This window comes from Prionailurus bengalensis, chromosome B2 (genome assembly GCF_016509475.1).
Source record: "Prionailurus bengalensis isolate Pbe53 chromosome B2, Fcat_Pben_1.1_paternal_pri, whole genome shotgun sequence".
Lineage (NCBI taxonomy): Eukaryota > Metazoa > Chordata > Mammalia > Carnivora > Felidae > Prionailurus > Prionailurus bengalensis.
In genome coordinates, this window is record NC_057349.1 from 41,726,345 (window position 1) to 41,748,615 (window position 22,271).

General features: G+C 53.4%; 1 protein-coding gene and 1 long non-coding RNA gene across 10 annotated transcripts; one reads left to right on the top strand and one right to left on the bottom strand.

The window, feature by feature from the left end:
* The first annotated feature begins 1,636 nt into the window (after positions 1–1,636).
* SLC29A1 (solute carrier family 29 member 1 (Augustine blood group)) lies at positions 1,637–11,318 on the top strand. Of its 9 annotated transcripts, none has more exons than XM_043591544.1 (14): positions 1,637–1,735; positions 3,891–4,000; positions 5,191–5,270; positions 7,244–7,325; positions 7,443–7,645; positions 7,758–7,897; positions 8,202–8,336; positions 8,431–8,528; positions 8,679–8,757; positions 9,194–9,291; positions 9,527–9,635; positions 9,883–9,968; positions 10,344–10,543; positions 10,903–11,318. In XM_043591544.1, exons 3-14 carry the CDS (start codon positions 5,242–5,244, stop codon positions 11,012–11,014), a joined length of 1,371 nt encoding a protein of 456 aa, XP_043447479.1. In that variant the 5' UTR covers positions 1,637–1,735; positions 3,891–4,000; positions 5,191–5,241; the 3' UTR covers positions 11,015–11,318. The 9 variants fall into 9 exon arrangements, with proteins under 9 accessions (XP_043447479.1, XP_043447481.1, XP_043447485.1 ...); XM_043591546.1 differs by having other exon boundaries at positions 1,652–1,711; XM_043591550.1 differs by having other exon boundaries at positions 1,692–1,711; positions 5,188–5,270.
* Positions 11,319–13,317: 1,999 nt separating this feature from the next.
* On the bottom strand, positions 13,318–16,369 carry LOC122489571. Its single transcript, XR_006298940.1, has 2 exons — positions 16,147–16,369; positions 13,318–13,430 (listed from the first exon to the last, which is right to left on the bottom strand). It is a non-coding gene; the product is annotated as an uncharacterized LOC122489571 (long non-coding RNA).
* Positions 16,370–22,271: the final 5,902 nt, after the last annotated feature.

Sequence of the window (22,271 nt, forward strand, 5' to 3'; positions counted from 1 at the left end):
TGGGGAGAGGAAACAGCCTTCCACTGTCTGGCCTGGGACCCTCACCACTTCCCTCCAGTTTCTTTCCACTTCCAGCCCCCTCTGCACACAACTCCAGCCACTGGCTACCAGCCTGGCCATGCCTGGAGGATCTGTCTGACCACTAAGGCCTGCCACCCCCACAGGCCCAAAGATGGGAAATGAAGGTGGGAGAGAGACAGGGGCTAAGGAAGAGGGGAGAGGAGGGCTGGGAGAGGAAGAGCGAGAGACAGGACAAACACAGGATGGGAATGGGGGTGGGTAGACCCAGACATGAAGCTGCCCTCAAGCCGTGGGGCAGTGCCTAAAAAAATACCACCCTACCCATCTTCCTGCCCTCTGTTTGGTTAAGGCTGGGGGATGATGGTGTGTTATGTCTCTGTGAGGCACAGAGCCAGGAGGCTGAGAACATTCCTTCTGGAGTAGCTTGGGGACAGGTCACTGATCCTAAGTAGAAAAGCTACCCCTCCTCTCAGGGCCCAGTCTGTTCCCTGGCAAGAAGGTGACTCTACCTTATTCTTATGATGGTAGTACGCTAATTGTTAATTAGTGTCCAAAGCTTCTTCAGGGGATGAGTCTCTTGGGTAGTTGAGGAGGGTGGGGTATGCTGGACTGGATTTTCTGTCTTCACACCTCTCGAGCCTTCAGATTGTCCTCCAGCACTGAGGGCAGCTATAGGGGCCGTATTCTCCTTCCCCCAAATTTACTGACCAGCAAAATGGGAGAGAATCATTCCGCCTCCCTTGGAGGTACAAGAAGGACTGACCACCCAGCATGCCCACCCCCTTCCTCCGCCTCTCAGTATCGGGGCCATAGGATTCACGCAGGATGTAAGGCTATTCTGGGCTTTTTCTCTTACCATCTCCAACTGTTCCTCAGCGTTTCCAAAGTTCTGGATTTAGCAAAAGTGAACCTCGAAGGGCCTACAGACCTACGCCACTACCCTTTCCCCCGCAACCCCCACAGAGACACACATCCCCCTCCTTATCACCACACAGTGGTATAGTGTTTGTGTGTGGGTGTTCGGGTCTGTGTGTTAGAGGTGGGAAAACCCACCACTCAGGTCACTGATTATACTGATTATGCAGAGGGATCCCTCCGGCATGGGGGTTGGGGGAGCAAAGGAAAGGAAGAAAGTGGCACTGAGAAGGGAAGAGGCCCGCGCAGAAAAGGAAAAAAGTGCAGTGTAGGAGAAAGTGGCGTGGGAGGGGTTCGGGGAGTTATACCGGAACATCTGGGATGGAGTGTGGACGTGAAGGCGTCCGGACGGGTCTGAGCCGAAGGTTTGCTGCAAGCAGCGTCCGGACGCGGGTTCTGTAGGAGTTTCTGGAGCGGCAGCGCGGAGGAGACTAGGGGTACCCAGCGTGGGGCTGTATTCTCCGGCCCCGGGTGCTTCATAACGGGGCAGGGTTTGGTGTAGCAGGGCCCACAGGTCCCATCTTCAGAAATAGCTCGAGGTATGGGCCGTGCAGCCCCGGCTGGGCGCAGCTGGGCGAGAAAGGGGGTGGGGGGCGAGGCTCACGTCCCGAGCTGCTGGGGTGGGGGAGCTGGGGCGGGGCCGCGGCGGCGAGGGCGGAGGGGGGGGCGGGCTGCGGCTGCGGACGTGGGCCGGGGCGGGCCCAGCGGAGGGCGGGTTTCAATGTGCTGCCGCGGGCGCGGGAAGCTACTGAGAGGGCGCGCGGATCTCGGCGCGGTAGGACTCCTTCCTAGCTAGCAGGTGCTTCTCGGGCCGGGGGCCCGGGATAGGGGGGAGCCGGGCACCGCCGGGGCGGGAGGCGTCTCTTCCCGCCGCCACGGGGGCCGGGAGGCTGGGCCTGGCAGCTGCGCGGCGCGCGGAGGGGACGCCGGGTGGGGGCCCCGCTTCCCCGGCGTGGAGCGTGCGGAGCCGCGCTGCACGTGGCGCGCAAGGGCCAGGGCGCGTGGGGACTCTGAGGAGATCGCGACCCGAGCGGAGCGTGGGCGGCCTGGTTCCTGGGCCTGAAACCGGCTGTCGCCGAACTGACCTCCGCAAGGGGCGGGCGAGTAGATGGGTAATCTCGATCAGTCTAGTTGGTACAGGAGAGGAGCCGCGCCGGTAACTGTGTTGGGAGGGGTGGGGGTGGGAATGGGGATGAGGGCAGGGCGCGTGCCTTGGAGGTGAAGGAGCTGTCTCTTTAACCTCTGCCTTTTATTGGCCGAATTCATGTTCCTGGCCTCCCCTTCCTGGGCACGTCCTTATTTACTCCCTGAGAGGACCCTTCCTTATCTTACAAAGGACAGGGACACATACCGCGGGTTCCGGTCCGCGGTGGGGAGAGCAGCCTGGGTGAGTGAGGGCTGGTCCCAGCCCTGCCCTTCAGCCTTCTTGGGGCGGCCCCTTTGCCCACTCCTCGCGGTAACCTCCCACTTGTCCTTCTGCCTGTTGAGCTCTCGGTGCCAGGATGTGTGTGTATTTGGAGGGGGGTTGCCTTACACCTGAGGCTCCTGTCAGGCTGGAGATGCCGGCCCGCACCTACCCACCCCTCCTCCCCGCATGTCCCAATTTAAAGGGCTAGCTGAGAAGCAGCCTTTATACCTACCTCCCGGCCCCAGAAGGAGGCTAGGATGAGCTGCACATTGACTTTGAATTCCAGCTTACCTGCTCACTAGCTCTGTGACCTTAGGCAAGTGACTCAACCGCTCTGAACCTCAGCCTCCCCCATCTGTTCAATGGAGAGAGATTAGTGCTAGCTTAGGGGTGGTTGTGAGGGCAGGTAGTGGCTGGCCCCATATGCAACTCCATGGGAGTAGAGAATATGATGCTACTGCAAAGATGTGTCTGGAAGCTGGGGTGCATGAGAGGCACTGGGGGTCTGGAGGGGGGCAGAGATAGGTATAGAAGGAGGGGACGTGCTCAGTTCCGTGACTGCTTTCAGACCTCCATCCCGGCAGGCCAGGGCGTGGCTGGAGGGACACCAGATGCTGAGCTGGTGTCAAATCCCTGGTTGCTGCTGGGCAAAGGCAGGCAAGAACAAAACACCTGGGCTGGCCAGCCGACTGTGGGCAGGATGGGAGCACAGCTGGGGGGGGAGAGGACAGAAATGAATACTTCTCTGAGCCTAAGGCAGATTTTACTAAGAAAGGGGAGATACTCTATTCTCTCCACCCCACCTCCCAGTTCTTTACTGCCAGGAATCTTACCTGTGGGGGTGGGGGGGGGGGTGGAGCATGGGGTGTGCTGAGGTGTGAAGCTGGGGGTTCCCCTCCTTGCTACCTAATAGAAAATCTGAGTCCTGAGCCTTCTCTCCCCACCCTCCAGGGTGGAGCCCTCTTGCCCCCATCCCTCTTGGAAACATGAACAGTGTTGTTCACCGCTCTGTTCCCAGTGCCCAGAACAGTGCCTGGAGAGCATGCAGAGGTCCTCAGTAAATATTTGTTGAGAAAATGAATAAAAGAAGACCTCTGCCTCCCATCTGGGAGGTGTGTGGGTCTGCTCCTCCTGTCCCTGTTCTACAACACAGGGGTGCGCTGGGGCGCTAAGGAAGGCCTTGGGAGAGTCTGGAGTTCACCCACGGAGGGGTTGAGAGCAGTAACAGGAGGGATAGAAAAGGTGGTTGAAGATTTCGGGGTCCCTGGAAGTAACTATTTGTCGGTATCTGTCTGTCTCAGGCTGGGAACTGGCTGTACCTGGGATTTCTCCCCCCCGCCCCCCCACCCCCAGCTCCCCTACTTAGACTGCTGGGTTTCTTATCTCCCAAGCTAGCTACAGGAGCAGTTTTTATCTCCTGGTTTTGTGTGTGTGTGAGAGGCTTCTCAGAATGGGGCCCAGGGTACCAGAACTCCCATGGCAAGGCCTGGGGGGTTCTCTCCCCATATGCCCTGTGCCACTTTCTTCATTCTGGACCCTTACCCAGGGGGCGCCCATGGACAAGGCCTGCCGCCAGAGCCTGAGCTAGGACCACTTCCCAGGGACTGCCCAGGCCCCCTCTGCTCTGACCCTTCTGCTGGCAAGTCTGGGCATCCGGTGAGTGCTCGCCCTAGCCCAGGCCCGGGTCCTCACCCCAAACAGCAGACCTGGCTCCAGAGCTGGGCCTGCACGTGGGGGACGTGCCAGCACACGCCTGCCTGGCTTTCCTTGCCATCCAAAGGGAAAGCTGTCTGATCTGGTGCCAGGGCGCCTGCCCTGCACGAGCGGGAAGCGGGAGGGTGATCGTGAGGGGGTGGGCTAGGAGCTTTGGGACAATGTGGTCAGTCGGGCCTGTGTCCCTGCTCCCCCAGTCTTCCTTTCAAGTTTGCTCTCTGAAAGGGGAAGAGGATAGGGACCTGGGAGTGAGTCAAAGAGGAACCGAGGGGGGATGGGGTAACCCTGGGGACAGGACTGGGCATCGGGGAGGGGCCAGGGTGGTTGTGGGAAGGGCTGTGTCCCCACATGCATGGTGAAGTATTTTCCTAGAAAACTGGCCAGAAACTAGGAAGCCCCTGGGCAGTGACTGGAAAGGAAGGTTCAAGGGCTGCCAGCAGAGAGGCTGGAGTCTGGGGTGCCTCCAGCAGGGCGCAGGCCCTCCAGAGCCCACTCCTGCTGTGAGCGCAGGGGCTCCCCCAGAGGGTGTGAAGGTCAGACCTGCAGAGAGGGACCTGGTGCGGGGGAGGCATCTCTGGCCTGGCTTCTGTCCTCTTCCCTGTGGCTCTTGCTGCTGCTGCTGCTGCTGCTGCTGCTGCGTATCTGTTTGTTTTGTGCCCTCCCTCCTCCCCTTCCCTCCCCTCGCCCTCTTTGCTTTGACTCCTGCTTCCCTCCTCCTGTGGCTCCTTCCATTATCGTTTGTTGTCTGTTGTCAGTTGTCCCTGACTGCTCTCATCCTCTTCCTTGCCTTCTTTGCCAGTCTTTCCCTCCCTCTCCCTCATACTTCCTCCTCCTCCTCTCCTGCCCGCCACTCTCCCGTTTCCCAGCTTACAAACTGCTTCAGCTGCTGGATAAAAATAGCGGTGGCCAGGCCGGGAGCCAGGTAGAGCCTGAGCAGGCAGGGGCCCGACAGGGCTGGTCAGAGGGGTCAGATTGAGCAGTCCTCAGGGGCAGGGCCAGGGAGGGGGTCCTTGTGGACTCTCCGGCTTGTCTGCTCTGTGAACCCTGCCTGCCGCCTACCCCACAAGAGTCTAAAGAGGCCTATGGGGAAGCAGGGCCAAGACGTGGCCTCACACTGCTTCTGCCCCCAGCAGACGCCAGGAGGAGGGAGCTATCGGCCAGACAAAACTGAGAACGCCGTCACCATGACAACCGGTCACGAGCCTCAGGACAGGTACTGGGGGACCTGGGCCAGGGGATCCAGGGGAGTGGAAATGGGTCTCCAGGGGGCTGGGTGTGGTGTCCTTTGGAATTTGGGGTTTCCACTGTTGCCTGGTCTTCCAGCAAAGTAGCTATGAGTCAGGCCTGCGCGAGGGGTGGGGACCATGCATGTCTTAGCCGGGGGGCCTGTGGGGAGGGCCAGGATGGGTGGGCGGCAGCCCTTCCCTGGCCTCTCAGTGTTTCCACTGTTGCTCTCCAGCCAGCCAGCAGCTTCCAGCTCCTCCTCCCATCACTCTGGGGAAATCATTGGCGGCACCCCTAGTTCCGGAGCACATCTGGCAGAACTGCCCTCTCCCTCAGGCCTGGCCCTGCCTCAGATGACCCTGGCCCACCCTGGTCCTTGAACTGACCTTCCTCTCATTTCCCCGCCTCTGGAGCCTATACGCTCCTTTCAGTTAGACCCACAATGGTGATCATGCATACGTATTTGCGTGGGGGGAGAGGCTATAGCCCGGTTTAAGCCCTCCAAGGAGTCTAGGACCCAAGAGAGTCGATGAAGCCATGCCTGTGGTCCAAAACTCCTTCAGCCCAGGCCCCCCAACCTCATCCCCTCTCCGCTGCCAATCCGGTCTCCCTCGTGTGCCAGAGGCCACAGAAGTAGGCCACTTCTGGCTGTGGGACCTCAGGTACTTAGCTTAATCTCTCTGGGACTGTTCCCACCTGTAAAATTGAGGTAGGGTTTATTTGAATGGGAGGGAATTTAAGGAGACATAGTAAGTACAGGCCCCAGGTTGGTTCCGTCCCTGTCTCCTCCATTTCCAGGCTGCCTGTCCTATCAGAGTCTCACCATTGGTAGCAGTTCTGTGAACCCCTCTCCCATCTCCATGTATTGGCACCCTCCCCTAGCCCCGCTCTGACCATGTATTCTGCACAACCACGTCTGGGAGCTTCTCCCTTCATTCGGGACCTCTGAGTCGAGCCTTTTAGCTGTGTTCTTCAAGGTCCGGAGGATAAAAGGGAGTGGGGGCGGAGGGAGGCTGCATTTGCAGTGGCTCAGACCTCGCCACTTGGGGCACTCACCCAGGCCTTTCCTGTGTGAGGCCGGGCCCTGTACTCTAACTGGACCTGTTTCTTCCCTGCCTTGGACTTTGTCTCTGCCATCTCTGTGAAGAAAGCGGGCGTTAGCTGTGGGGAAGATATGACAGGCACATCTGGAAACCACAGTAGGAGGGTTCAGGGCTCCCTGGGGAAGGCTGGCCATCCCAGACAGGCCCTGAAGTGTAGGGCTTGGGGCAATGCCTTGGCCGAAGCTAGGGCGGCACTTATTTACTATTTGGGGCCCAGATGACGTCCAGTGGCCTGATACCTCCTGGCCTACCCTATGTGGTGTGACCTACAAAGCTGGTTTTGTCTGGGCCAGGGAAAAAACAGCTCCCTCGCTTCCCAGCTACCCCAAGTCACCCCGCCCTCCTGTCCCACTAGGTCCAGAATGGTCTGGGAGTTTCTTGACCTCAGAATCCTCTTTGGGGAACCACACAGTCCCTACCCAGACAGCATAATCACTTCCAGCCTGCCCAGTGGGGGTGGGAGACACTTGCTGTTTGCTTTCTCCCTCACCCGCCTACCCCCAGCCTTCAGCAAGAGTTCCAAAACCACCTCCGGATGTGTGGGTCACACTGTTTCCCAAGCCTGCAGGGTCCCCCGAGTCTTCGGGGCTGAGAACCAAGGTCCTGTTGGCCATGCCTTTCAGTCCTGTGTCCCTGACCCTACTCTCCCTGTGGACATATCTGTGCCCTTTTCCCTACCCTTGGACACTTCCCCTTCTACATAAACCCATAGGTGGACTTGCGCACATGGGCACAGAAGCCTGTGCCCTGGGACAGTTGGAGAGACCGAACGTTGGGGAGGGAGGAGCTCTTAAGTTTGATCTGCGAAGGAGGGTGGAGTAGTGGGTCACTAGGCCCCTCTTTCCTCTCCTGTCCTCAGGTACAAAGCCGTCTGGCTTATCTTCTTCATGCTGGGTCTGGGGACGCTGCTCCCGTGGAATTTTTTCATGACAGCCACTAGGGTGAGACTGGGGGGACTGGGCTCCAGGGGGACATGTCCACTGGGCATGTAGGGCATGGATCTGTTCTTGGGGGCCCCGGGAGAGAAGTCTCACCGCTCCTCTCTGCAACCCACACAGTATTTCACAAACCGCCTGGACGAGACCCAGAATATGTCCTTGGTCACTGCTGAAAACAGCAAGGACTTCCAGCCCTCAGCCACCCCCACAGTACCCTCCCCAGAGCGGAATTATCTCAGTGCCCTCTTCAACAATGTCATGACCTTATGTGCCATGTTGCCCTTGCTGTTTTTCACCTGCCTTAACTCTTTCCTGCATCAGAGGTGAGTGTCCAGGCCCCTGGCCTGACCAGCCCCCTCCACCCCCTGCTGCCTCTTGTTCTCCCTGTGCCGAGCCCGCGGCCTCACCTCTTGTCCCTCTGCTGCCTCGGCCTAGGATCCCCCAGTCTGTTCGGATCCTGGGCAGCCTGATAGCCATCCTGTTGGTGTTCTTGATCACTGCTGCCCTGGTAAAGGTGCATCTGGATGCCGTGTCCTTCTTCGTCATCACCATGATCAAGATCATGCTCATTAACTGTAAGCAGGGCTGGGAGCAGGCCTAGGGCAGAGATCTTCCTGGATCCCCCCACCCTTCTTTCAGAAGCACAGTCAGCCAGGAAGGAGCCCATTCCTCCCGCTGGAGGAAATGGATACCGTGGGTAGTCAATGATTCAAGAGGCCAGAGCTGACATGGACCAGGGCTGGGAGTAGGGGCAGAGAGGGTCATTTGGTGTTAAGACTCACTGGGACCTGTGTTCCTATGGGGCCCCAGCCACCTCCAGCGGAAGCAAGTCCCACCTTGCTCTCCCCTCCCCTGCTGATGCCCACCTTGTGCCCCCAGCATTCGGTGCCATCCTGCAGGGCAGCCTGTTTGGTCTGGCTGGCCTCCTGCCCACCAGCTACACTGCCCCCATCATGAGTGGCCAGGGCCTGGCAGGCTTCTTCGCCTCGGTGGCCATGATCTGCGCCATCGCCAGTAAGTCTTCCTACTATCTGCCCGTTGGCCTAGTTGCTGGGGGAAAGGGACAGGGGTGGGGCTGGTCTTTGATTTCTGCACACCCTCCACCCAGGTGGCTCGGAGCTGTCAGAAAGTGCCTTTGGCTATTTTATCACGGCCTGTGGGGTTATCGTTTTGGCCATCATCTGTTACCTAGGCCTGCCCCGACTGGTAAGCGAATGGAGGAAGGCAGATTTGGGGTCTGGGGTGGGGGGTCCAGGGCTTCGGACCAATGGTGTTCTGAGACCCAGACCTGGGCGAGGCAGGAATTCTGGAGCTTCCACCACTGAATCCACCTCCACTGTCTCCCTCTCTTGGTAGGAATTCTACCGCTACTACCAGCAGCTCAAGCTTGAAGGGCCTGGAGAGCAGGAGACCAAGTTGGATCTCATTAGTAAAGGTCAGAATAGCCCACAGAAGCTGGGGTGGAGGGTGGCCTGCCCTGGAGGGAGCAGCATGGGCACAGAGGGCAAGAATGAGTATACTGTATTTGCTGGCAGTGACAAGCCAGAGGCCAGATGTCACCAGGGCTGGGATGAGGAAAACTACGGGAAACAAAAACTGGAAAAAATAAAGGCGGGGGGGGGGGGGGGGATTCCAGATGACCTTGAATGTCTGAGAGCAATGGGAAGCGATTTCAGTTTCTTGTAACATGACCTGAGTCTCCTGGGAGAGGTCAGGACCGCTGGACCCATGCTGTGGGATTTACAGGAGGTCTGGGCTAGGTGTTAGGGTGTGGCTGTGCACTGGTAAGGAGTGTCCACCCCCTTTTGTGTCATCTCCTGTTGTCCTGTCCTACCTACAATTTGATGCTTTCACAACCTGTCACCCCCTAGGAGAGGACCTAAAAGCAAACAAAGAGGAGTCCAGAGTTCCAGCCCCCAACTCTGAGGCCACCAACCAAGGCCACTCTATCCGAGCCATCCTCAGAAACGTATGTGGGGCATGGGTGTTCTGCCCTCTGCCCTTTACCCTCATTCTCTCCTTTTGCCCCTCCCGACCTGCACACTGTCCATCCGCTCCCTTTCCCACCCGATACTGGCCACTCTCCTGGATTCTCCTGTGTGTGTGTGTGTGTGTGTGTGTGTGTGTATGTCAGGGGGTGGGGATTCTGGGTTCTTTGAATGCACAACGCCATGAAGACACGGGCCTGGGTCCCTTTCCTCTAGATCTTAGTCCCGGCTCTCTCCGTCTGCTTCATCTTCACGGTCACCATTGGGATGTTTCCCGCTGTGACTGCTGAGGTCCAATCCAGCATTGCGGGCAACAGTGCCTGGGGTGAGGACACCATGGGTTCCCAGGATGGGGACAGACAGGAGCTAGAGCAGGATTGGGGGTGAGGGAGTGGGGGATCCTAGGCTGTTGTCTCCCCAACTAGACTCTTCTTGGCCCATTTGCCCTTCCCTGGGCTGGAAGCATCTTCTCTGTTTTACAGCTGGGCAGCTGGGGAAACTGAGCCCCAGTGAGGCTAAATCTGTCTCTCTGGACCTAATAACCATCCCTGAATCTACTTTTCCTCTTCCAGGAGCCTACTTCATTCCTGTGTCTTGTTTCTTGACTTTCAATGTCTTCGACTGGCTGGGCCGGAGCCTCACAGCTATATTTACATGGGTAAGGGGTAGAAGGTGGCACCCAGCCCCTGTGAGAGGGAAGAGTCCAGCCTGAGATGCAGAAAGGGAACCAAGATAGTGTGGTGGTAAGGGGAGCATGCTTTTTTTTTTTTTAAACCAAGACATTATGTATAGTAAGTTGTACAGGTCTTAAGCGTACAGCTTAATGAATACACACACACGTAAACATGCATGCATCTCTGAATAATCACCACCCAGGTCAAATATAGAACATTGCCAGCACTCCAGAAGGCTCAACCATGCTCCCTCCCAATCACTATGCCCTAAGGGTAACCAGATTCAATCCAGATCCTAAGGGGCCCCCAGTGGAGGCTGTGGGCCAGCCCCGGCTGAGGTACCACCTGCTCCTCCGCAGCCTGGGAAGGACAGCCACTGGCTGCCAAGCCTGGTGCTGGCCCGGATATTGTTTGTGCCCCTGCTGCTGCTGTGCAATGTCCAGCCCCGCCGGTACCTGGCTGTGGTCTTCGAGCACGACGCCTGGTTCATCATCTTCATGGCTGCCTTCGCCTTCTCCAATGGCTACCTTGCCAGTCTCTGCATGTGCTTCGGGCCCAAGTGAGTGGGGAACTTGGTGGCATCAGGCAGGGTCTAGAGCTGCAGCAGTGGATGGTCAGTGAAGGGAGAGAGGGCAACAGAGACTCCCTGATCCTGGAGGGGCATGTAAGGCACGTAGGTGAAGGGGTAGTGGTGGGTGGTGGGCGGTGGGACACCCGGGGTACCTAGGTGGAGATGTGGATAGGTGGGAGACAGACCCCAGTACACATTCCCCCAAGAGGGAAAAGCCAGATTGGGGGCGGGAAAGTAAGATGCTTGGCAGCAGAATTCTGTGCTCAGGCAAGTCTCCCCACCCCAGAGGCTCTGGGTGGGGCTGGGGTAGGGGCCATTCTAAGGAAGCCTTGCCCTCCCGCCTTTAGGAAAGTGAAGCCGGCTGAGGCAGAGACAGCTGGAGCCATCATGGCCTTCTTTCTGTCTCTGGGCTTGGCACTGGGGGCTGTCTTCTCCTTCCTGTTCCGGTCAATTGTGTGACCATGGATGGATAGAAGGACTGCAGTGGCCACCTGCTCCTGCCCCCTTTCTTCTCCTTCAGGGACGGGCAGGAGTTTGGAGGTTTTCTCTTCTAGCTAGCCAGCTTCTTCTTTCTCACGGCCTGTTCTGGGCCCGGGTGTCCAGGCCCTGAGGAGGGAACCTCTGTGGATGGACAGTGGGGACATTGTGAGCCTGAGGGTCAGAATCAAGGGAAGGGATACAGTCTCTACAGTCTCTGCATCTGTTCAAGGGCTGCCCCCCCTAACACCTTGGTTCTGACTGATCCTTGCTTGAGCAGGGGAAGCAGAGACTCCTGGGCTCAGAGAGAGAGAGAGAGAGAGAGAGAGAGAGAGAGAGTGTGTGTGTGTGTGTGTGTGTGTGTGTGTTCATCTGCCTATACCAGGGGTGGCTAGGGGGCAGGACTGTCTGTTCTAAAGTCCAGTCTGACATTTCCATCCCCCTTCTCCCTATGTGCCTCCTCCCCTCACATCTCCGTGTCCCTCCCCTCCTCCCCCTGCCTTGTTGTTACCCATCATGCACCTTGTACAGTTGCCATTTTATGCCTTTTTTTATATTCAACAGAAACCAGGTGCCTTCAGAGGCTCTCTGATAAAATAAAACTTTTTTTTTTTCTCCATGGCTCCCTGTGTCCTCCAGCCACAGCTTCATGCCCTAGAGAGGGCAGCAGGATGGCAGCCTGAATCTGGGGGATGAGCATGACCCAGCTGAGCCTTGCCAGCGCTGGGCTGGGCGTGGGTCCAAAGGTGGGGGGAAGCAGTTGGTCCTCTTAGCCTCAGAGAGGCTGCAGTGCCCCCTGGTGGGGCCACGGAGAAGGGACAAGTCTGGAGCTGGGATGTCCAGGCTGCCGGCTGAGACTGAGAAAGGCCATTTATCTTTGCTGCTCAGTTCCTTCTTTCATAGGACTGGGGACAGAGCCAGTGCTTCACCTTTTTTTTTTTTGGTCTTCACTGCCATCTTTTCCACCTGTACTCACTACCCAGCCTCAGGAATGAACCTGCAAAACTGGTCAGCACTCCTCCCTTGACTAACATCCCCTCCCCTGGCTGCCCTCCCACACCTCCAGGCAAGAAGAGGCTGCAGCCCAAGTGTTCTCCTCTACCTGGCACTCTGCCCTGACATCAAAGCTAAGTCTTCTGGGGAACAAGGGGCCTATGTGTCCTTGCATTAAAACTGGGCCCTCCCCTTTTCTTAAACTCACCTAGGGGTGGGATGGTATGGGACTCACTCCGTGGAGGGAGCCATACCACTGGGTCCCCCTTCTTAAAAATTGCTCTTCTGGACTGGAAGTGGGGCCAGAGCTCTGGCTACTGTGGACACACACACACACACACACACCTACCGACCCTGGCTATAGCCCAGACTGTTCACTAATCCCTGACCAGCAGATAGTTACAAATTGGCACCTCTGTCAGGGCTTCTGTTTCTCAGTTTAATTTAATTGAAGGCTTCAGGCCTCATTAAGGGCTCTTAGCACATTTTTAAGACTATTTGATGAGCTTTGAAGTTCTAATAGGATAGTTAAGTACATCATTACATGGAGAGCTAGAGTCCATGTATTCCAGGGGTACATGCCAAACCAGTATTCCTTTCCTATCCGATTCAAAAGCAGGGGTTCCCTGAGTATTCTCCCATCTTTGCAATGCCCTTTGGCAAAGAGGCTGAAATAAATCTGCACTCTTCCTCTTTTCTCCCTCAGTTCTTTTTTTTTTTTTTTTTTTTTAATTCAAGAGGGAGAAAAAGAATCCCAAGCAGGCTTCACGCTCAGCATAGAGCCTGATGTGGGACTCGATCCCATGACCCGGGATCATGACCTGAGCCAAAATCAAGAATTGGATACTCAACCGAGTGAGCCACCAAGGCACCCCATCTCTCAGTCCTTCTTGACCGCCCCATTGTACCCCAGACTGAGAGGCCTAGTGCACTCCTTCCCTGGCACCAACAGCCCCTCAAGAACCCTGCGTTTTTTCCCTGGGTCTCTTCACTACCTTCTGCCTGCTCTCTCCGGACTCCAGCCCAGGTGTCCTTCAGACCATCCCAGGCATGGCCACAGAATGATCCCAAACCAGACTTAATGTTACGTTAGTCTCTCTCCCTGGAACATGCTGAGCATTTCCTGGTCCTCCACCGCCGCCAGCAGTGACAGCCAGTTCATGCAGTTCCTTCCCCTTCTGTACCTCAGAGCTTTGGGAACTTTTGTGACTTGACTTCTGTCATGCTCTTACCTTACTTACTCCAGCTGCTAGACAGAATTCGTGTTTTTCACTTGATCTTAGCCAAAAGGCTGAGAAGCGATCGAATTCATGTTTTTCAAGTTAGGGTCACATTCTATTTATGTTTTCACTCTTCAAGCTACAAGTGCTTTCCTTGGCTCCCAGAGGTCCTCAAAAGCTGTTTCCTAAAAAAAAAAAAAAAAAAAAAAAAAAAGCTGTTTCCTTCACTGCATCTGCTTGTCCCTCGCCACACAGTCTTCACACGCCTGTCTTCAGCTGTGTGGTGGCACTCACTTCATTGCCTGTGCTCATGGGATAGAGATGGGCGTGAAGTGGTTTTCTCTCAACCCCGTCCATGATTTGAAGGAGGAAAAAACCGCTCAGATCATCTCACTTTTCCTTCCTTCTGTACTCAGGTTGACGTTGAAGCAAATCACTAGAGTATTTTTTTCAAAAAATGTTTTCTAATGCAAACGCCAGGAATTTGCAGTCTCACTTGTTTCCGTTCTCCTGACCTCACCTGAAGACTGCAGAGGTGAGGGTTAGAAAATACAACTCCCAGGTCTCCCTCGCCTAGCCCTCTGCAGTGATGGCTCCTGACCGCAGTAGGCGCTCTGAAGGCACCACCGCCTCGAGACGCAGGCCTCTGCTATGAGACTTCACCACTTTCCCTCTAGCACTTGCTTCCTGTGAGATGGGGAAGGGCTGACCGTGAGAATCAGCCCGGTGTCCCTGGCTCTCCCAGGACTTGCTCATTACCATCTTCCTTCCATCTGCCCTTTCTGCCTCAAGTATCAGCCTGTATTTAGCTGCTGGTCACCCTGGGGTAGCTGCCACTGCAGAATCGGAATTCCCCTTTTGTTTAACCTGTGATGAATTGGGGCTCTCAACTTTGGAAAAGCGAAGAGCCCCAGTAAAATCGGCGGCGATCCTTAAAAAATAGAAGGCAAGCCTCTGGTATAGCTGACAAACCAGAATAGATCTGTGCATCTATTCTTTGAGGTTAATCTGGAAAGAGCGTGGTGAGGGAGTATCATGGGTGAAGGGAAAATTCCAGCTATTGGGAAGACAAATAATCAGAATGTTAAACGACGCTTATGATTCAGAATGGATATGAGCAGAGAAATGCAGAATCACTTCGAAGAGCCCTGTTCTCTGGGCAGCAGGCCCTGCCTGAAACCTGAGTCTTGACATGCAGGAAGAGTGTCAGCCTGAGGGAAGTCAGCCAGCCATTGTGGTCCCACAGGGAGGCCAGGCTGGCAGTGAGGCCCATCTGGTTTCTAGGGCAAGTTGGCAGTGAGTGTAGAGATGGACACCTCACGTGAACACAACCCACGTCCCCCCTCTCCAACCCATAATGGTAGGTGTCCTAGCTGGGCTCCTCTAGCTAATCTCCGAATGACCAGGCTTCCTGCGCTGGTCCCCTCTGAGAGAGGAGGTGCTCGCCCAGAGCTCTCCATAGCCTTGGCAGTCGTGGTGCTCCGTCAATGAGCCGGTTGGCATTCTGGCCCCAGACTGCAGGGCAAATGCTAAATGAGTCACTAGGACCCCACAAAGGGCCGGGGGGGGGGGGGGGGGGGCTTTCAGTGGGGTTGGTTCCGATTCAGAGCCTAGAATTCTTGGGCCTGCCAAAGAGGGCCTGCCTGTCCTGTGTGACCCAGGACAAATCACTCATCCCCCGGGGCCCAGATCTTTGTTCCTAAGACGGGGTGACCTATATATATATATATATATATATATATATATATATATATATGTGTGTGTGTGTGTGTGTGTGTGTGTGTGTGTGTATGGACTCGCTAAGGTGATTTAGGGAGTCTGTGAGAGAACCTGGATGCAAGATATGAGGACCCTGGAGACACGTGGTGAGACACGTGGCACCAAGAAACATTAGGACGAGCCTCAGTATGGTGCGCTCCCCGCCCCCATCTAAGCGGCTCGCTGTTCCTCGCCTCACCTTCAGCCCCTGGAGCCTTGTGAGCCGAACCTCATTTTCCCCCACACTAGGTATTCCCAGGGAGAAATGCCCCATGGGCCCCCGCCTAGCAAGGCCCAAGAACTGCTGGGCCGGGGCGGGACCGGGACCGGACGCAGGGGGCGGAACGCAGGAGCGGGAGTCAGCTCAGCCCCGCCCAGGGGCGGGGCAGGGGGGCGCGGTGATGTCACCCGTTCCGCGTGCTGCCTGGACCTGCGGCCCTTCGCACATGCACCGTGGCGGGTGGGAGACCAGATTGGTCATCTTGAGGCCAGCTCCACTGACCGGTAAGCCCGGGTGACCTTGAGCCAGGCATTTTTCTTTGCGAAGCTGCTCGTCTGTGAAGCAAAGGTAGTCACACTTGGCATTGCCTCTCTCTGGGCCATTAAACTCGGAGATCGTAACAATTCTTGCTTTCACCCACTACTCCGCTCACCTCTTAGATGTGTAGTCACCTAACCATCTCCCAATAACCCCGTGTTCTGCCTACTGCTGTGCCCATTGTAGTCCAGAAACTCTGGAATGGTTTCCGAAGCTGAAATGGTTAAAGGGTGGAAAAATATTTTGTAAACCGCCAAAGCACTGGGTATACGCAAATCTCTGTCTCCGTCCACGTATCAGATATGCAGACAGAATGGAGAGACGGAAGAATTTCCAGACATTGAAGGAGGTGACATGCCAGGCCTCCAGTGATAGTGTGGCACTAAAATGGAGGCCTGGTATACCTTTCTCCCCTGCCTTCAAAAAAATTTTCCAGACAGTTCTCTTTTCACATCGCCAAGGATCCCAAGCCTCCTAGGATCTGGAACTCCCATGTAACCCTCCCCAGGTGAAAGCAGCAAAGGCCTGGTGTCTCATCTCAGTCTCTCCTGTTTATGAGTTCTTCATCACCCAGTCGCACTACCACAGCCCTGCCAATCCCTTACCTGGTGCAGGCACCAGGCCCAGAAATCCAGTCAGGTGAGAACTGCCTCTTGGAGAGTGCCTTGTGCCTGGGGCAGGACAGGTGGCAGCCAGAACAGTTAAGTAGGTCAGGGTTGTTTGTGGTGGACCCCGCCCCCTCACCTTCCCCGGCCTGAAATCTACTCTTGATTCAGGGTTAAGTTTTACCTTTTTATTTTTTTTAATGTTTATTTATTTTGAGAGAGAGAGACAATGTGTGTGTGTGTGTGTGTGTGTGTGCAGCGGGTGGGGGAGGGGAAGGCCAGGAGTGGCAGAGAGAGAGAGAGAGAGAGAGAGAGAGAGAAGCAGAGAATCCCAAGCAGGCTCTGCACTGTCAGCATGGAGCTGGACGAGGAGCTCGATCTTACAAACTGAGATGATTAACCGATGCTTAACCGACTGAGCCACTGAGGCACCCCAAGTTTTACCCTCTTATTCAAAGGGACCTGGGAACACTGAACAACACCCAAGACAAAAAGGGACACCTGGTGGGCATCAGGAGGACTACAGACAATTTGGGGTTAACAAAGATAGGCAGGACTCAGTCACACCCCTCAGGTCACCAATACTAGGCCCTCAGAGAGGCAAGACACACGCATATGTGTATTAATAGAGTAGGTTACCAAAAATGCCCTATTTACTATTTCAGACTGGCTTAGATCATAACTTCTGGCCTTTTTCACCACACTCCCCTGAGAAATTTTGTTCTTGCCCATGACTTCAACCATCAATCAGCCTCTGTCTCCTGGACATTCTCTCATTGGTGCCCCATACCATGCCTAAAACAGATTCTTGACCCCCTTCTATCCAGAGTGGTCTTCCTCCTGTGCCTTCAGCCCCCATATTCCATCATTCTACCTCGGAAAATGTGAACACCTTGCCTTTTCCCTACCCTTGTATGATCTCCCCACTTTTGACTTCTGCCTTCTCCAAACTATGTCCTGGGGAGTCTCCAAGTGTTTTTGTTTGTTTGTTTGTTTGCTTGCTTGCTTTGAGCAGCACAATTAACTGGCTTGACTTAATAGATTTAACATATTTAGACTTTTTTTTAAAATTTTTTTTTAACGTTTATTTATTTTTGAGACAGAGAGAGACAGAGCATGAACGGGGGAGGGGCAGAGAGGGAGACACAGAATTGGAAGCAGGCTCCAGGCTCTGAGCCATCAGCCCAGAGCCCGATGCGGGGCTCGAACTCACGGACCGCAAGATCGTGACCTGAGCTGAAGTCGGACGCTTAACCGACTGAGCCACCCAGGCGCCCCTAACATATTTAGACTTTTATCCAACAACTAGATAACATATATTTTTTTCAAGCATACATGGGACTTTTACACATATTAACCACATTTCAAAAGAAATCTCAAATACAAAAGAGTATGTTAAATGCTTTTAAGCTGATCAATGAAGATACCATAAGGGGAATCAGAAAATGCTTAAAACTGAATTATAATAAAAATACTATATACGGAAACATGGGATATAGCTAAAATGGTACTTGAAGATAAATCTGTAGCCTTAAATTCTTATGTCAAAAAAGGGGAAAGACTGTAATTTAATGTGCTAAATATTAATGCTAATACAAAAAGAACAAAACTAAACCAAAGAAAGAAAAAAAATTAGTGGAAATTTAAGAAAGAAAGTAAAGAAACTGAAGAAGCAGAAAACAAATATATGAACATTAATATAAATAAAATAGACAAATCTCTAGTGAAACTCATCATGAGAAAAAAGGGATAAGACATGAGAAACAATTTTAGGGATAAAAAAGAAGACATACTTTAGATAGAATAGAGATTGAAAAGATCATCAAAGAAAAGAGTATGCCATAATAAAGCTTTCAAGAAACATCCAGAAAAATTGACTCAAAGAGAGGTAGAAAACCTGAATAGTCCTATATCATTTAAATTGAGGGGTGCCACTGGCTTAGTCAATGTAGCATATGACTCTTGATCTTGGGGTCGTGAGTTCCAGCCCCACGTTGGGTGCAGGGATTACATCAAAATGAAATCTTAGAGAAACAATAATAAAGTAAAATCTTTAAAAAAAAAGTTGAGTCCTTAGTTAAAATGGTTCCATACAGGGCCACCAGGGTGGCTTAGCTGGTTAAGTGTCTGACTTCAGCTCAGGTCATGATCTTGTGGTTTGTGAGTTCCAGCCCCACATCAGAGTTTGTGCTGACACCTCAGATTCTGTGTCTCCCTCTCTCTCTGCCCCACCCCTGCTCTTACTCTGTTTCTCTCTCTCTCAAAAATAAACATTGAAAAAATAGTTTGTCCATTACAAAAAAAAAATGTTTCCATACAGAAAACAATAGACTCAGGCTATTTTATAGGTGAGTTCATCAAAATTTTAAATAAATAGACTAATTCTGTTTAATATTACTGAGTCTGTTAATTAATTAAACATGTAAACACAGGGAATTTTTAATTTTTTAAAAAACGTTTAAGTGTTTATTTATTTTGAGAGAGAGCAAGGGAATGCAAGCAAGGGGAAGGGCAGAGAAGGAGAAGAGAGAATCCCAAGCAGGCTCCATACTGTCAGCACAGAGCCCGAGCGGGGCTCAGTCCCACAAACCCGTGAGATCATGACCTGAGCCCATATCAAGAGTCAGACGCTTAACCGACTGAGCCACCCAGGCACCACCCCATAGGGAATTTTCTTAAAGTTTATTTATTTATTTTGAGAGAGAGAGCAGGGGAGAGTCAGAGAGAGATTGGAACCCCAAGCAGAATCCACACTGCCGGCGTGTGTGCTCAGGGTGGGTCTTGAACCCACGAACTGCAAGACCATGAGCTAAGATCAAGAATCAGACACCCAACCAACCGAGCCACCCAGGCACCCCGTGCAAAGGGAATTTTTTAAAACAATAGTCTCAATAGATGCAGGAAAATAATTCAGATACTTGTTCCAATTAAAAGTTGTAACAACTTAGGAATAGAAAGAGTATTGTGCTCAATGGTGAAACATTAAAAGCATTCCTTTCCTGATCAGAAATGAGATAGGGATGCCCAGAATCACTGTTTCCACTCATCATTGTCTTGCAGGTTTTAGCTGGTGCAGTATAACAAGAAATAAGAGATACAAGGATTAGAAAGGGAGATTCCAAACTGTCATTGTTCTCAGATGATAGATAGGGTTGTACTTAAAAAACAAAAAACAGGGGCGCCTGGGTGGCTCAGTCGGTTAACATTCTGGCTCTTGGTTTCTGCCCAGGTCATGATCTCACGGGTCGTGAGTTCAAGCCCCATGTCGGGTTCTGTGCTGACAGTGCAGAGCCTGCTTGGTGTTTTCTCTCTCTCTCTCTCTCTCTCTCTCTCTCTCTCTCTGTCCCTCCCCCCTCTCAAAATGAATAAATAAATAAATAAATAAAAACCCAGACAAATTAAGAATTAATAAGGTAGTTTACCAAGTTGTAGGACCAATAAACAAAAGTCAATTGCTTTTCAAACTCTTCAGGAAACAAAATGAAGGAAATTTTCCATTGCCATCGCATCAAAAACAAAAAACAAACAAACAAAAAAAACAAACAAAAAGCATAGTACTAACAATCAAGTGGGTGAGAGTTGTGAGGTTTCTCATGTCCCAACAGGATGTGGAAACTGAGGCAAAGAGGTGGGGCCCAGGCTGGTCATGCAGACTGGCTCAATGGTCCCACATCTCTAAACATCAGGTCCATTGGCCTGTGAGGATGTCAGTTTAGGGTATTCCCCACTCCCCCCCACCCCCGCCGGAGTTCAGAGATTATAAGCGTCATGGAACTGGGAAGAACCAGAACTGACAGGACACATCTGGCAGCCACTGACTTCCGGAAGCCAGTTTGTTCTGGGAGTTAAGGATCCAGAGCTACCCCTCACTGGTATACAACCTCTGATGTCCCGATGCTTTTGGTTGCTTGATTCATCTACTGCCTCTTAGCTCCCCTCACTGGCCTCCCTGATCCCCCTGAAAGGCCAGTGGCACAGCCTAATTGGGAGAATTCCTATTCTGAGCAGCAGCTAAGTCTCTGTGCATCCTCCAAGACCCCACTTCGCTTTAGCTAGATTAGGGGTCTGTAAGTCTCCTCCGTAAAAGGTAAGAGAGTAAATATTTTAGACTTCGCATGCTCTGTGGTCTCTGCCACACCATCAACTCTGCCACTGCGGCATAAAAGCAGCCAAAGACAACATGCAAACAAGGGTGGCTATGTTTCAGTAAAACTTTATGAACACACATCCGAATTTCACGTACTTTTCACAGGCCAAAACAGTATCTTTCTGTTGATTTTTTCCACAATTAAAAAAATGTAAAAACCATTCTCACCCATAAGCCATCTAAAAGCAAGCAACAGGCCCACCAGCTGCAGGCTACAGCTGGTCAACTCTTGCTTCAACTGGCTACCCTCCAACGACAGAAGGTTGGGCTGGGTCTTTGAGGCCTGGTCAGGAATAAAGGGTATCTTGGAAGCAATAGGCATTGCAAGTGCTCCCGGGAATAGGACTCCGGAGATCTAGAGGATTTTAAGCTTTGACAGCCTCCATGGCTTCCTCCAGTCTAAGTTAAGGTCAGAGCATCTTAACATGGCATTCGTGGCCCTCTGTGACCTGAACCCTGCCTGCAGGGCTACTTTTAGCTCTTCTGCCTCCTTCAGGGGCTCCTAGGCTATGGTCCTTCTGTCAGGGCTGTGCCTTTCCATGCTTTTCCCTCTTCCGGGAATAGACCTGTGTCATGGGCTGACTAGCCTTGGCCCTAAGCCTGCCCCTTCCCCAGGCTGAGGTGCCTGCCACAGCGCCCTGTGGACTGAAACCTCCGTCTTGTTTATGCATTTTTGCATCCCCAGGCACTCCCTGTGGGAGCTTAAGTTAGTGTCGGTGAGTAGGAGAAGGCTTCCAGAAGAGAAGCCTTCCAGAAATTCTGTGCTAGTGCAAGATTTGAGATCTTCCCATTAGGAGACCCGCGAGGAGTCTCTGGTCCTGATACTGATCAGCACGCGATTTCTGCTCTGCTTTGGACTTGGGTCCTGGGAGGGGAGACAGCATCCCCACTCCATTCCTGGAGCAGGGAGCAAGGGTTAGTGCAACAAAGGCTCTGAGCTCACTGTCCTCATTGAAGCCTTGCTTCCCCAGTTCACAGAATGTGGAGACTTGCTTTTACCTCTTCACAGGATGGTGAAATGGTGTGAATGCTTTTTGTCAACTAGGGAGATGTTTCATTAGCTAGAGCCCTTCTGCCCAGAGGAAAAGAAGGTATATTGAGGGAGGACACTCTTGGTTTGAGATTTAGATCAGGAACAGAGAATCCTGGGGCATTTCTGGGAGCAGCACCCACACCCCTTCCCAAACCCATTAACTTCTCCCAGCCACCGGCTTCTCACACACCACAAGGAAGGAAAGAAGAGCAAGGAAAAATACAATTGGGGTGGTGCTAAGCCTGGTGGCAAGGATGAGGAAAGCAAGGACCCTTTATTCTTCGGAATTCAACACATAAAGAAAATACAAAGGAAGGAAGATGGGGCACCAGGGCTGACGAGGGAGGGCTGTGGGGCTGGGGGTGGGGGTGAGGTAGGGGAGGAACCCCTCCCCAGCATTCCAGTGGCGGACACAGTGGGCCAAGAAAGCAGTTGATGGACACCTACAATGTCACAGAGCAGGAAGTGGCCATTCTCTTCCGGAGGGGCTGTGGGCCCAACAGGATTCCAAGATGAGGCCTTGGATAGACAAGGACAGCTTTCCATCTGAAGGGCACACAAAAGGGGTAGAGCCAAGCGAAGTATGGCGTCCCACAGCTCCCTGGGCAGTCTAACGGCTTGGGAGCTCCGGCGCCACATCTGAAGAGGAACAATTTCTGGCAGCCTTCAACGGGCTGCTCTCTGGGAAGCGTCTTCAAGCGCCCTCCAGGAGCCCCTGCCACCCTGCAGGGGTCCCTGGAGACCCTCTGCTCCTCCCGTCTGGCAGCTGCAGGAGCGAAGAGGGCCAAAAACGAAACCAGATTGAGAAAACAGCTCGATATGCTCACGCTGGGGAGACGCATGTCTCTGTGTTCTACACACGTGGGCGACTGCAGGAGTTGGGGAGGGTCCCCCCGGTGGCCAAGTCGTCCCCAGTCTCCGCTCGCTGAAGGCGCGTCAGCACAG

Excerpts from the sequence above, each read along its gene's own strand:
- SLC29A1 (XM_043591541.1), top strand. Across the intron at positions 8,337-8,430 it reads CATGATCTGCGCCATCGCCA|GTGGCTCGGAGCTGTCAGAA; the intron begins GTAAGTCTTCCT and ends CCCTCCACCCAG. Across the intron at positions 9,636-9,882 it reads TGCGGGCAACAGTGCCTGGG|GAGCCTACTTCATTCCTGTG; the intron begins GTGAGGACACCA and ends TTCCTCTTCCAG.